Source organism: Macaca mulatta, chromosome 1 (genome assembly GCF_049350105.2).
Source record: "Macaca mulatta isolate MMU2019108-1 chromosome 1, T2T-MMU8v2.0, whole genome shotgun sequence".
In the NCBI taxonomy this organism is placed as follows: Eukaryota; Metazoa; Chordata; class Mammalia; order Primates; family Cercopithecidae; genus Macaca; species Macaca mulatta.
In genome coordinates this window covers 162833348-162847251 of record NC_133406.1, presented here as the reverse complement: position 1 = coordinate 162847251, position 13904 = coordinate 162833348, and the positions used below count along the sequence as shown (strand labels likewise).

Here is a 13904-nt window from a genome sequence, read left to right as displayed (position 1 = left end):
TCAGGCCAACATGGCGAAACCCCATCTCTACTAAAAATACAAAAATTAGCTGGGCGTGGTGGCTCATGCCTGTAACCCCAGCTACTTGGGAGGCTGAGGCAGGAGAATCACTTGAACCCAGGAGGTGGAGGTTGCAGTGAGCCAAGACTGTGCCACTGCATTCCAGCCTGGGCAAGGGTGAGACTCTGTCTCAAAAGAATACATAAATCAAATAAAATAGAAACAGCAAGAAGGTATTAATATTAGCAAACTTTATACCTTTTACCTTTAACGTCTATCAAATAAATTCAACATTCAAGTTTTACATTTTAAAATCATTTTTATTGAGCTAATTTTAACAACATTGCTTTAGCTGGTGACAGCTGCCCCAAACCAAAACAAAGCCATCATGAATGCTATTCAACATCCTCAATGTAATCCAGTATGTTTTCGTACTTGGAATATAGTTAAACTTTTGACATTACATAATCAAGCAAACAGCAGTGCATACTATATTATTCAAAAAGACTTTATCTATTTCATTTTAAAAATCAAGCTACAAGTGGCCTCAGTTTTATCACCAATCGCAGTGACACATTCCACACTTCATGCTCTCAAAATAAAAAGTGCCCTAAAACTAACTCTAAGTTTTTTAGTTATTGACATTAATACTAACCAGAGTTACAGGAATTGAAGTTTAACATTGTACAATATAAGCGGCAATAAGTTACTGATATTTGCTGACAAATTCCACTCAAACTAAATACATCCTTGATACATTCAAAAAGACATTTTGTAAATTTTAATAAGCTAGTGTATATGTTGCAGTGCAAAAAAAGTGACACTCTAGTTTCCTGAGCTTTAGGAAATTAACAATTTTCTGACTACTACTTTCAACTTAAAATAGGCTCTTTATTATATGAAGCCATGACAAAACTACACAATTAAATTAGGCTTTTGGAGAACTGAAAGACTGGTCAGAGTTACGGTGATTTAGGGTAATGAAAAAGTTTTCAAAGTAAAAGTATTTACAACACTACAAAGGATACTGTGGATCTGCATGTAGTACAAAGATTAAAGATAATCTACTGATTTCACAATTGTCCCTCCTCTTTCAAAAATATTACACTGGGCCAGGCGCTGTAGCTTACACCTGTAATCCCAGCACTTTGGGAGGCCAAGGTGGATGGATCACCTGAGGTCAGGAGTTTGAGACCAGCCTGGCCAACATGGTGCAACCACATCTCTACTGAAATACAAAAATTAGCCGGGCATGGTGGCAGGTGCCTATAATCCCAGCTACTCAAGAAGCTGAGGCAGGAGAATTGCTTGAACCCAAGAGGCGGAGGTTGCAGTGAGCAGAGGTCGCACCACCGCACTCCAGCCTGGGTGACAGAGGAAGACTCTGTCTCAAAGAAAAATTACACTGAAAGACTTTATGGTAAGTATTTAAAATTAAATATACCAACCTGTGGTATATTACACATTTTAATATATTCTTCCATAATGCCCACTAAGAAGAAATAAATGGGATAAATGATGAAAAAAAAAAAAAGAAAATAAACACGCTTTTAGGAATGTTTTCGCATGTGTACATGTCAGGGGACGTGAAAATGATTCCTCATGAGAACTCTCTACATCCTAAAAATTACAAAGACCGAGTTTCTACTTCAATTTTTTCTTCTGCTTGAAGTATATCTGGATCAACATGAACAACTGGAGGTCGCAGGATAACTTCAGGACCTCCACCATAAATAGACTGCAGAAAATTCCATGTTTCTTCAGAAATCTGGCCAGAATCTGCTCCTTAAAATTATGTAGAAGAAATAATGTTTACAAACCTACATTCATATTGCAAAAGCTTTCATAATGTACCCCCCAGCATGAATCTTCTAGGGATAATTGAGAACTTTTGGAACATGAATCCGCAGACTACCAGCCCATATTGTTATAAGCTGCAACATACGGTTTGTCTTAAAATGTCAGAGATGCATTTTCTTAGCTCTTACCAACAGCCTTAAGACTTTTCTTCAGATAAAAAAAATAGTGTCTGCTTTCCATTATTTGCCCCTAGTTAATGTATGGATTACATTCTTCAGCTGGCTAAAAGAGTACTATAGATGACTAATGATAACATATTTCTAACAGTGACAAATCACTCACAAGTAAAAGCTTAAATACGAGTCAAACTTACCTTGCCTAAGTATCACATTACCACATTTAGTGACTGCAATCTTAGTATTGTCAATAGGACCTGGAGGATCTAAAGGAAAAAATATCAAAATGTATTTTTCAAAGAAATGTAACAAAAATTGTGTAATTTTGTGCTTGACAAAATTGTGACCTGTAACTATATTATCAGATTGGTTATTTCTTAGCCAAATTATTAATTTTTTTTTCTTTTTTGAGATGGAGTCTCGCCCTGTCGTCCAGGTTGGAGTACAGTGGCACGACCTTAGCTCACTGCAAGTTCCACCTCAGGTTCAAGTGATTCTCCTGCCTCAGCCTCCTGAGTAGCTGGGATTACAGGCACACGCCATCACGCCCAGCTAATTTTTGCTTTGTTTTTTTTAGTAGAAATGGGGTTCACCATGTTGGTCAGGCTGGTCTCGAACTCCTGACCTCATGATCCGCCTGCCTCAGCCTCCCAAAGTGCTGGGATTACAGGCATGAGCCACCGCGCCTGGCCTATGGTTAATTCTTAATGTCTTCTCCTGAGCTTCTTCGTTTTTAGTTCTTAGTTCCCCCAAAACAGAACCAGGAAAGAAGATAAGAGAGGCTTGTTCACAACCATCACGGTCTAACAGAAATTATTTTTTAACTCTCCGTTTGGGGATTACAAGTCAAAATGTACCACTAATGCTAAAAAATAGCAATTCCTTTGTAACTTTAAAGAAATTATACAATTAATGTACTTCAGATTATCAAAGTAACATTAAAAACAATAAAAGCATTATAAAGGAAAGTGTTTAAATACATTCTTTTTAAAATTTAAGGCAAAAGTGAACCACATGGTCATCATCAAAAGCTGTAAAAGAAACTTAAACAAATTTACAATAAAAAAAAAACCATTAAAAAGTGGGCAAAGACCATGAACACTTCTCAAAAGACGACGCTGAGGCAGGACAATCGCCTGAACCCAGGAGGAGGTTGCAGTGAGCTGAGATCTCACCAACTCCACTACAGCCTGAGCGACAAAGTGAGCCTCTACCTCAAAAAAAAAAAAAAAGAGTCAAGAAACAAGAGATGCTGGCAAGGCTGTGGAGAAATAGGAACACTTTTACACTGTTAGTGGGAATGTAAATTAGTTCAACCATTGTGGAAGACAGTGTGGCGATTCCTCAAAGACCTAGAACCAGAAATACCATTTGACCCAGCAATCCCATTACTGGGTATATATCCAAAATAATGTAATTCATTCTGTTATAAAGATACATGCACACATATGTTCATGGCAGCACTATTCACAACAGCAAAGACAGAGAATCAACCCAAATGATCATCTATGATAGACTGGATAAAGAAAATGTGGTAAATATATACCATGGAATACCATGCAGCCATAAAAAGGAAAGAAATTATGTCCTATGCAGGCACATGGATGGAACTGGAAGCCCTTATCCTCAGCAAACTAATGCAGAAACAGAAAACCAAACACTGCATGTTCTCACTAGTAAGTAGGAGCTGAACAATGAGAACACAAGGACACAGGGAGGAGAACACACACTGGGGCCTGTTGGTGGGGGGCTGGGGTATGAGGGGTGGGAGAGCAACAGGAAAAACAGCTAATGCATGCTGGGCTTGATACCTAGGTAATGGGTTGATAGGTGCAGCGAATCGCCATGGCACATGTTTACCTATGTAACAAACCTGCACATCCTGCACATGTATGCTGGAACTTACAAAATAAAAATACAATTTTTTTAAAAGTGTAGAAAAGTCAGATAAGGTGGTGTGCACCTATAGTCCCAGCTACTCAGGAGGCTGAAGCAAGGGGATCGCTGGAGCCCAGGAGTTTGAGGCCAGCCTGGGCAATATAGAGAGAACTCAGTAATTCAGCACTTTGGGAGGCCAAGGTGGGTGCATTCCTTGAGCACAGGACTTCCTGGGCAATACTGTGAGACCATATCTCTACAATTAATTTTTTAAAATAATTTTTAAATTAGCCAAGTGTGGTAGTACATGCCTGTGGTCCCAACTACTCAGGAGATGGAGGTAGGAGGATCGCATGGGCTGAGAGGTCAGGGCTGCAGTGAGCCGTGATCATGCTGCTGTACTTCAACCTGGGCAACAGAGGTAAGACCTTGTCTCTATTAATTAAAAATTTTAAAAAGTAAATACATAAATACAAAAAAGCTTTAACCGGGCATATTGTTGCAGCCTTTTTCACATATCAGAATGTCTTTTTTTTGTTTGTTTGTTTAAAGACAAAGTCTTGCTCTGTTGGCCAGGCTGGAATACAGTGGCATGATCTCAGTTCACTGCAGCCTCCGCCTTGCGAATTCAAGCAATTCTCCTGCCTCAGCCTCCTGAGTAGCTGGGATTACAGGTGCCTGCCACCACACCTGGCTAATTTTTGTATTTTTAGTAGAGACAGGGCTTCACTATGTTGGTCAGGCTTGTCTTGAACTCCTGACCTCAGGTGATCCACCCACCTCGGCCTCCCAAAGTGCTGAGATTACAGGCGTGAGCCACCACGCCCGGCACATATCAGAGCATCTTATTTTCAAATTATTAAATATTGTTATACAATTTTACTTTAAAAGTCCACTGTATTGAATAAACTGTAACTTAAGCAACCTCTTATTCCTTATAAAGATTTCCAAAATTTTTTCAATATTAAGATCACAGATTTACTTTGTTCAGTTCTCTTATTCCTGCTATAATTCATAAAATGAGTTTAACAAAATTTAAAACCAACAGAATATAAACTAGAACGTGAAGATCCCTGAGGACAGGATTTTTTTCTCTTCTGTTCAATAGTGTAATCCCAAGTGCACATAGATATTCAAGAAATATTTGTCAAACAAAACAACAAATAATTTACCAAAAAAATTTTTTTCAGTCAACCACTTACCTCCATCTTTACCCTTCACAAAACTTTCCCATTCTCTAAACCACTGCATACTGATGCAATAAAAAGTAGCTGGAGAGTCCTCTTCTTGGAACGCTCTATTAAGCTAGATGGGGGAAAAAAAAACAATCACCTAGTATCTAAAACTTGCTTTATGGCAAAACAATACAATCATTCCACTTCAGTGTTTGATAACTCAGCACTTTGGGAGGCTGAGGCAGGAGGAGTCTTTGAACCCAGGAGTTCAAAACCAGCCTGGGCAACATCGTGAGAACATCCCTACAAAAAAAAAAAAAATTATTTTTTATTTTTATTTATTTATTTTTGAGATAGAGTTTTGCTGTTGTTGCCCAGGCTGGAGTGCAATGGCACGATCTGGGTTCACTGCAACCTCCGCCTCCCAAATTCAAGCGATTCTCCAGCCTCAGCCTCCCGGGTAGCTGGGATTACAGGTGCCTGCCACCACACCTGGCTAATTTTTGTATTTTTAGTAGAGATGAGGTTTTCACCACGTTGGCCAGGCTGGTCTTGAACTCCTGGCCTCAAGTGATCCACCTGCCTCGGGCTCCCAAAGTGCTGGGACTATAGACGTGAACCACTGCACTCAGGCTATACAAAAAAAAATTTTTTTAATTAGCTGTGTGAGGTGATTCGTGCCTGTAGTCCCAGCTATTCGGGAAGCTGAGGTAGGAGGATCACTTGAGCTCAGAAGGTTGAGACTACAGTGAGCCATGATTGTGCCACTATACTCCAGGCTGGGTGACAGAATAAGACCCTGTCTCAAAAAAAAAAAAAAAAAAAAAGTGGTACAGTAAGAGGTACCCTAACTTAGTACTAGGATATGTGGTAGCATATATGAATAAACAATTCTAGGTTCTGTCTCAAAATTTAACAAGTAAACATAAAAGGGGCATAAAGATTGGGTAAATGAAGATGGTCAAGACAAAGTCTTCAAAACAATAAATACTGCACATATTTATTAAAAATCTAATGCATAGGCCGGGCGTGGTGGCTCAAGCCTGTAATCCCAGCACTTTGGGAGGCCGAGACGGGCGGATCACGAGGTCAGGAGATCAAGACCATCTTGGCTAACCCGGTGAAACCCCGTCTCTACTAAAAAATACAAAAAACTAGCTGGACGAGGTGGCGGGCGCCAGTAGTCCCAGTTGCTTGTAAGGCTGAGGCAGGAGAATGGCGTGAACCCAGGAGGCGGAGCTTGCAGTGAGCCAAGATCTAGCCACTGCACTCCAGCCTGGGCGACAGAGCGAGACTCCGCCTCAAAAAAAAAAAAAAAAAATCTAATGCATAAACTTTATTTATGTACACATATTATATCCACAGTCTATACTTTGTTTACTTAAGATACTGGTAGACAACTTGCTATTACCTGCCATGTTGCAATGAATGATCTTCTACATGTCATTTCACAAGCAATATACACAAATGTATAGGTAAATTCTAAAAAGCGGTGGGACAGTCCCTAAAAACCAATTCCCTCTTCCGGCCCTCGACCTAAGGAATGGGTATGTGACTCAAACTATACACAACTCTACCAGAAATAAAAATCTTCAGAGAAGTGACCTAATGGTTAGAATGGAATCACTCCGATGTCAATTCAGGTAGATACTCAGGGCTACCTTAGTTCTCAAACTTTTGGAGGTATGGTTTTTCAATTTTTATTCTTAGTAAATTTCTTTTTTGCCAGGTTAGCCAGTTAAAAAAAACCCAAGCGACAGAAAAACTGATACAGAAAGAGAAGCACAAGCAAAAGAGGCTTGGGAAAATTAAGGGTATTTGGAATTAATCTAATTGTAGCAGTGTATAAGACTCCTAAAAATATCTCATGATGGGCAATTAAATCCATGGAACACACTACCTGTGGACAAAGACAACCAAGTTCAGATTATATAATTCCTCTAATCAAATTAATCAACCCCCTGTGATTGTCCACAGATTTCCTTATAAAAATAGCCCAGAAGTACCTCCATGATCTCACCCCATAATCTGACCTCATCTTCTTTCTTCCTCATTTTTCACTGGTGGTCATACTGGCCACTTTGTTATTCCCAGAATCAAACAAATACACCCCTGCCTCACAAGGCTTTTGCAGTAACCCTTCTTTTTGCAGGTATCTGAATGACTATCTCCCTTACCTCCTTTAAGTCTTTGCTTAAGTGTCATCTTCTCAATGAGTCCTATTTTGACCATCCTGTTTAAAACTCCAACCTGGGCTGGGCGCGGTGGCTCACGCCTGTAATCCCAGCGTCACAGATCACTTACGGATCACCTGAGGTGGGGAGTTCGAGACCAGTCTGGCCAACATGGTGAAACCTCATCTCTACTAATAATACAAAAATTAGCCAGGCGTGGTGGTGGGTGCCTGTAATCCCAGCTACTCGGGAGGCTGAGGCAGGAGAATTGCTTGAACCCAAGAGGAGGAGGGTGCAGTGGGCCGAGATCACGCCACTGTACTGCAGCCTGGACAAAAAAGCAATACTCCATCTCAAAAATAAAATAAAATAAAAATAAAATATAAAACTCCAACCTGACTCCTCCCCCTCACCATTATAATCTTGGTGCCTCTGATTCTATTCATTGTTTCCCCTTTCCATTGTACCCATCACCTTTTAATATAATATATAACATATTTATCAAATATAAGCTCTGGCATGGCACAGTGGCTCACCTGAGACCAGAAAATTCAAGACCAGCCTGGGCAACATGGTAAACCCCACCTCTACTAAAAATACAAAAAAAAAATTAGCTGGGGGTGGTGGCACATGCCTATAGTCCCAGCTATTCATCAGCAGGCTGATGTGGAGGATCTCTTGAGCATGGGAGATCAAGGCTGCAGAAAGCTGTGATCATGCCACCACACTCCAGCCCGGGCAAAAGAGCAACACCTTGTCTCAAAAAAAAAAAAAAAAAAGTGTGTGTGTGTGTGTATGTGTGTGTATATATATGTACGTGTGTGTATGTATGTATATGTAAGCTCTCTGAGGGCAAAGATCTTTCTGGGACACAAAGTAGCTAGCTGCTTCAGTGGAACAATGAAATGTAAAATGCTGTGGCAGTCTCTGATGGTTAACAAAGAAATCAAGGCATATTTGTCTCAAGGCATGGAATTAAAGTTGGGGCTTTCTGTGGTGAGAAACTTATCCCTAGAGAACTGAGATTTCTAAAATGTAATGTCAGACTGAATCTGCCAGATGCTGAATTATAACAACCATTACATTCATACCACTACCATGTTTAAACACTTTCAGGACTTACTTTATCTTTGGTATTAAGTTACTTCCTATGTGTTTAGGTAGAAGCTTTTTAAAATTTAGTTAAGCACAGTTACCTCATTAATTTAAGGATGTGTTTCTCTCTAGTTTTGAGAAATTTATCTAAATGGTTACTCTAAATGTAGTTCTCACCCTGTTCTCTTTTAAAAAATACATAATAGAAAAATATTGGATCCTATAGCTATTCAACATGTCAAAACTTTTCTTCTTTCTGTCTGCTTATCTTTTTGTGCTTTACCTTGGGAGAAATCTTTCCGCTACATCTTCCAGCATACTAATTTGCTCTCCAATAGTATTTATTTTGCCATTCAATCAACCCATGTACTGAGGTTTTGTTTTGTTATTTAGGATACAATTTCCTGATGTACCTCCCTGAATATCAATCATACTTCACACGTCTACATTCACTGCTCTACCTAGGCAGATACCTTTATGCTTGCTGCCTGGTACAGTGCAACAGGTAGAATGCTAGGGTCATCACGGTATCTGCCACTTCCAAGATTAAAGCCCATATAGTCATTTCCTATGGCACTTGCTTGCTTCTTTGATCTGATCCTATCTGCTTTTTCAGTTTTTCAGAAACTTCACCTAGCTTCCAATCCACCAAGGGCACTTATTTTTATATTCCAGTGTTATTTTTGTCCACACATGTGCTTTGTTTAAAAAAAAAAGGGGGGGGGGCCTGAATAAAACAAACAAAAAATAAACCCTAATATTACAGAATAATAATCATAGGTTTGCACTTTTTCTTTTTCTTTTTCTTTTTTTTTTTTTGGAGACATAATCTCATTCTGTCATCCAGGCTGGAATACAGTGGTGTGATCTCAACTCACTGCAATCTCTACCTTCCCGGTTCAAGCAATTCTCCTGCCTCAGTCTCCCTAGTAGGTGGGATTACAGGCGCCCGCCACCACACCTGGCTAATTTTTGTATTTTTAGTAGGGATGGGGTTTCACCATGTTGGCCAGGCTGGTCTTGAACTCCTGACCTCAAGTCATCCGCCTGCTTCAGCCTCCCAAGGTGCTGGGATTACAGGCGTGAGCCACTGAGCCCGGTCAATTTTATTTATTTTTAAAGATAGGGTCTTGCTCTGTTGCCCAGGCTGGAGTACAGGGTCATGGTCAGAGCTCCCTGTAATCTCCAACTCCTAGGCTCAAGCAATCCTCCCTCCTTAGCCTCCCAAAGTGCAAGAAAGGCATAAGCCACCTTGCCCAGTCCCAGATTTGCTTTAAAAAAAAAAAAAAAAAATTTTGTTAAGGTATAATCCTCCCACTCTTCGTGTGGACTTCAAAGGTTTTCTGTAAATTTACAGTTGTGCAACTGTCACCACAATCCAGCTTAGAGCCCTCCAACACCCACAAAAGCTGTCCTGCACCAGTTTGCAATCAGTTCCCCTTCTCTTGGTCCTTGAAATTGCTAATCATTTGTCTCTACACTTTTTCCCTTTTTAGAAATTTCATATAAATGAATTAGACATTATATAGTCTGTTGTATGTCTGTCTTACACTTGGCATAATGTTTCTAATATTTGTCCATGTTGCTGCATGGATCAGTATGCCATGACCTTTTTACTGCTGAGTAGCATTTTATTATACAACTATAACACATTTTGTTTATCCATTTGTCAGATGATAGACATTTCAATTGTTTCTAGTTTTGGGCAATTATGAACAATACTGCCATAAACATTTGTTTACATGTTTTATGTTAATATAAATTTTCATTTCTCTGGAATGAATACCTAAGAGTGGGATTGCTGGGTCATGTACTAGGAGTTGAACCTACAAGAAATTACCAAACTGTTTATCATTTGGCACACAGCATTTTGCATCCTCATCGATATTCATAGGAATTCCCTAATGACTGAGACTGTGTACTTTTTAGGTGCTTATCAGCGCTATCTTCTTAAGGGTAATTTCTATTCAAATCTTTTGCCTATTTTCCAATTGGAATATTTGTTTACTTATTGAGTTGTATGTTCTTTATATAGTCTGGATACAAGTCCTTTGATGACACATGATTTTTAAACACCTATAACTTACACTGGATTTAGGTCTACCTTCCTAACTCAGTGTTTTACCAAGTACCACTATTCTTGGACTTAGTGAATGACTCATTCATAACCATAATATCCTACACTGGCTCTGACCTTGGAATTCATTTTACACAAAAGAAATGAAGAAATAGGCTTACTTTCATAAAATTCACTGATGTTACCATGTGCTATCATTTGCAAAAGATGTTGGCCTACTGGACTTAGTTTTTTTGTGCGGGTGGCAACACTTTGTGAGTTTGGTACTACCTTACACGATGACGTATATGCTCCAAATTAGATACCAATATATGGTGGTTTTTCCCATAACCAGAATACATAAACCTAGGAATCAGGTAAAGGAAATAAGAGAGCTCATCTACTACTACCTACTGACATATTCACAAAAGTTTTGCTTCCCACACTCACAACTTCGGCCTCTACTAAATGTGGAAGATTTGTATCCCGAGGGAACACAACAACAATTTGACTGGACTGAAAGTTGAGACAGCCCCCTGGCCATTTTGAGTTTCTCATGTCACTGAATCAGCAAGCAAAGAGGAGGTTACAGCACTGGCTGCAATGACTGATCCCAGTTATAAAGGGTAAATTAAATGAATACTACATTACTACATAATAGGAACAGAGGATTATGTTGGGAAACCAGATTATACCCACTGTATTAGTTTCAGAGGAATGCTATAACAAAGTGCCACAAATTTGGAAAATGAAAAGGTATTCATTCTCTCTGTTTTGGAGACCAGAAATCCAAAATCCCAGTGTCAGCAGAACCATTCTCCCTGTAGAGGCTCTAGAGGAAGACTCATTCCTTGCCTATCATGCTTCTAAAGCTTCTACCTTGCAGCTGTATCATTCCAACCTCTGCCTCCATCTTCATGATTTTCACCTCTTCTCTGTGTATCTCTCTGCTGTGTATCTCTGTGAAAGGTCACTTACTGGATTTAGGGCCCATTCAGACAACTGAGGATGATCTCATCTCAAAAAACCTTACATATGCAAATACCCCTTTTTCAAGTAAGGTCACATTCACCAATAAGGTTAATTTACAGAGATTAGAGTATGGAAATATCTTTTTGGGAACCACCATTCAACCCACTATAGGCACCATTTAGTATTTCCATACTCAGAGAAATCTAATACAGACAAGACTACTAAGGGTTCAAACCCTTCAGAAATGAAGGTCTTGGGTTATTTTATGAGGTAAACACATTTACAACCAGCCAAGGTATTGGCTGAAAACAGAGGAAATAAGGAAATAGTAGTGATTAGCTATAGATACATATTTCTTCCTTGCTCCATGTACATATTTATAAATATTTACCAGATGTTGAAATAACTACCAATTTATTTTTTTCATTTGACTACTATCATAAGGTATATTGGTAGTTAACATTATAGTTCATTTTTTTTTTTTTTTTTTTTTTCTGAGACAGAGTCTCGCTCTGTCGCCCGGGCTGGAGTGCAGTGGCCAGATCTCAGCTCACTGCAAGCTCCGCCTCCCGGGTTCATGCCATTCTCCTGCCTCAGCCTCCCGAGTAGCTGGGACTACAGGTGCCGCCACCTCGCCTGGCTAGTTTTTTTTTTTTTGTATTTTTAGTACAGACAGGGTTTCACCGTGTTAGCCAGGATGGTCTCGATCTCCTGACCTCGTGATCCGCCTGTCTCGGCCTCCCAAAGTGCTGGGATTACAGGCTTGAGCCACCGCGCCCGGCCTATAGTTCATTCTTTAGATCACAGAGTATAACAGGGAAAAGCGTGACTATACTGTCTGAACTAAAAGATTTATGAATACCATTTAGAAATAGGTATAGTGACTGATGGGACTTTGGGTCTCCTAAACACGGGGAAAGGGCAAATGAAACACATACTGGTGCAGGAGCCTAGTTGTATTACGTCAGGCAGAAGCATGATATTGTTGCCACTGTTGTTTGGTTGTATAAGTGCATATGGGTGCTGGGTTGACAAAGGGGTAGGCTGTGCTGTATTATCTGTTAACGAACATCATTTTCATTTATTCATATACTCCCTTCTGTGAAGACAAGCCTACATTTTACAGGATCCATTGCCAGTAGTATGCCAGACTATATATAACCATGATATATGAAATATATGAAAGGTATAAGAGAAAGAAAAACGATTTCCCCCTCTGGTGGCAGCTTTGGGCAGTCTTGAGGCATCCACAGATAGCATAAGTAGGGTTTTGCCACCACTTCTAAGCATCTTCCAAAGAATCCAATCTCACTTAGTATTGTACACAGCTAACATCTTTAACAGCAGCATCCTGTGTCTTCTGGGCATCCTCTTGAATAATTCACTTGGGTCCTGATAGTAGCAGTAGCTTCTCACGTTTCTGAGCATTGTCATAGGCAGACAGCTGAAATCGTTTCCAAGGGCTTTATGCAGTTTTGAATTTTTTTTAACTCTGAAGCAATCTGAAACTTACAGGAAAACTCCAAGTATACAAAGAAATTTTCTTTACCTAGTTTGATTTCAGAATAAGTTGAACAGATGTTCCTTTCTTCCAAATAGTTTGTTGTTTTATAAAATGTCCCTCAGTTTGAGTTTGTGACTTTCCTCATTTGAGATTCAGGTTATCCACCTGTGTATCAAAGAAGTGGTGCCATGTTCTTCTAATTGTACACTATTCTGGCACATAATTTTGATTTGTTTCATTTCTTTTTTTCTTTCTTTTAAGATACAAAGTCTCGCTACATTGTCCAGGCTAGTCTTAAACTCCTGGGCTCAAGTGATCCTCTTGCCTCTGCCTCCTGAATAACTGGAACTTACAGGGATACACCAGCATACCCAGCTAATTGATTTGTTTCATTTTTAATGATGCTCATTTTATCTTCATCGAGATAGTGTCAGGATTCTCTGCTGAAACTTAGTCTTTTCCCTTTGTAATTAATAAGTGTTTAATGAGGGAGTTAAGTTGAAATGATGTAAACATTCCATTCCTCATCCTTTCCATTTATTCATTTATTTATTTATACCAATATGGATGCAATATCTCCTATTTTATTTAATGAGGTTGTATATTACTATAATTTATTTTGAGGCTAGGCACAGTAGTTTATGCTTGTAATCCCAGAGCTTTCGGAGGCAGAGGCAGGAAAATTGCTTGAGGCCAGAATTAGAGACCAGCCTGGGCAAGACAGAAAGACACTGTCTCTACAAAAAAAATTTTTCTTTAATTAGCCACACATGGTGGTGTGCATCTGTAGTCCTAGCTACTCGGGATGCTGAGGCAGGAGGATGCCTTGAGCCTAGGAGTTCAATGTTACAGTGAACTATGACCAGCCACTGCACTCCAGTCTGGTGACAGAATAAGACCCTGTCTTTTAAAATAAAATTCAGAAATATATAAATATAGATACATAGATATGTATAGATATCTATCTATATGTATAGATATATATCTACATCTATATACATATCTATATATCTATAGGTATGTATCTATATTTTATATACATTTGAATTGAACATATTCTCTCTCTATATATAT

At 39.2% G+C, this 13904-nt stretch overlaps 1 protein-coding gene across 2 annotated transcripts in view; it reads right to left on the bottom strand.

The window, feature by feature from the left end:
• Nucleotides 1-299: 299 nt before the first annotated feature.
• Nucleotides 300-13904, bottom strand: part of USP33 (ubiquitin specific peptidase 33) — a 69556-nt gene continuing 55951 nt past the window's right edge. For both annotated transcript variants that reach the window (XM_015143009.3, XM_015143013.3), the window contains exons 22-24: nucleotides 5057-5159; nucleotides 2174-2242; nucleotides 300-1785 (exon numbers count right to left, since the gene is read on the bottom strand). In XM_015143009.3, coding sequence (XP_014998495.1) covers nucleotides 1628-1785; nucleotides 2174-2242; nucleotides 5057-5159 — 330 coding nt within the window. In that variant the 3' untranslated portion in view covers nucleotides 300-1627. The remainder of the gene's footprint in view (nucleotides 1786-2173; nucleotides 2243-5056; nucleotides 5160-13904) is intronic.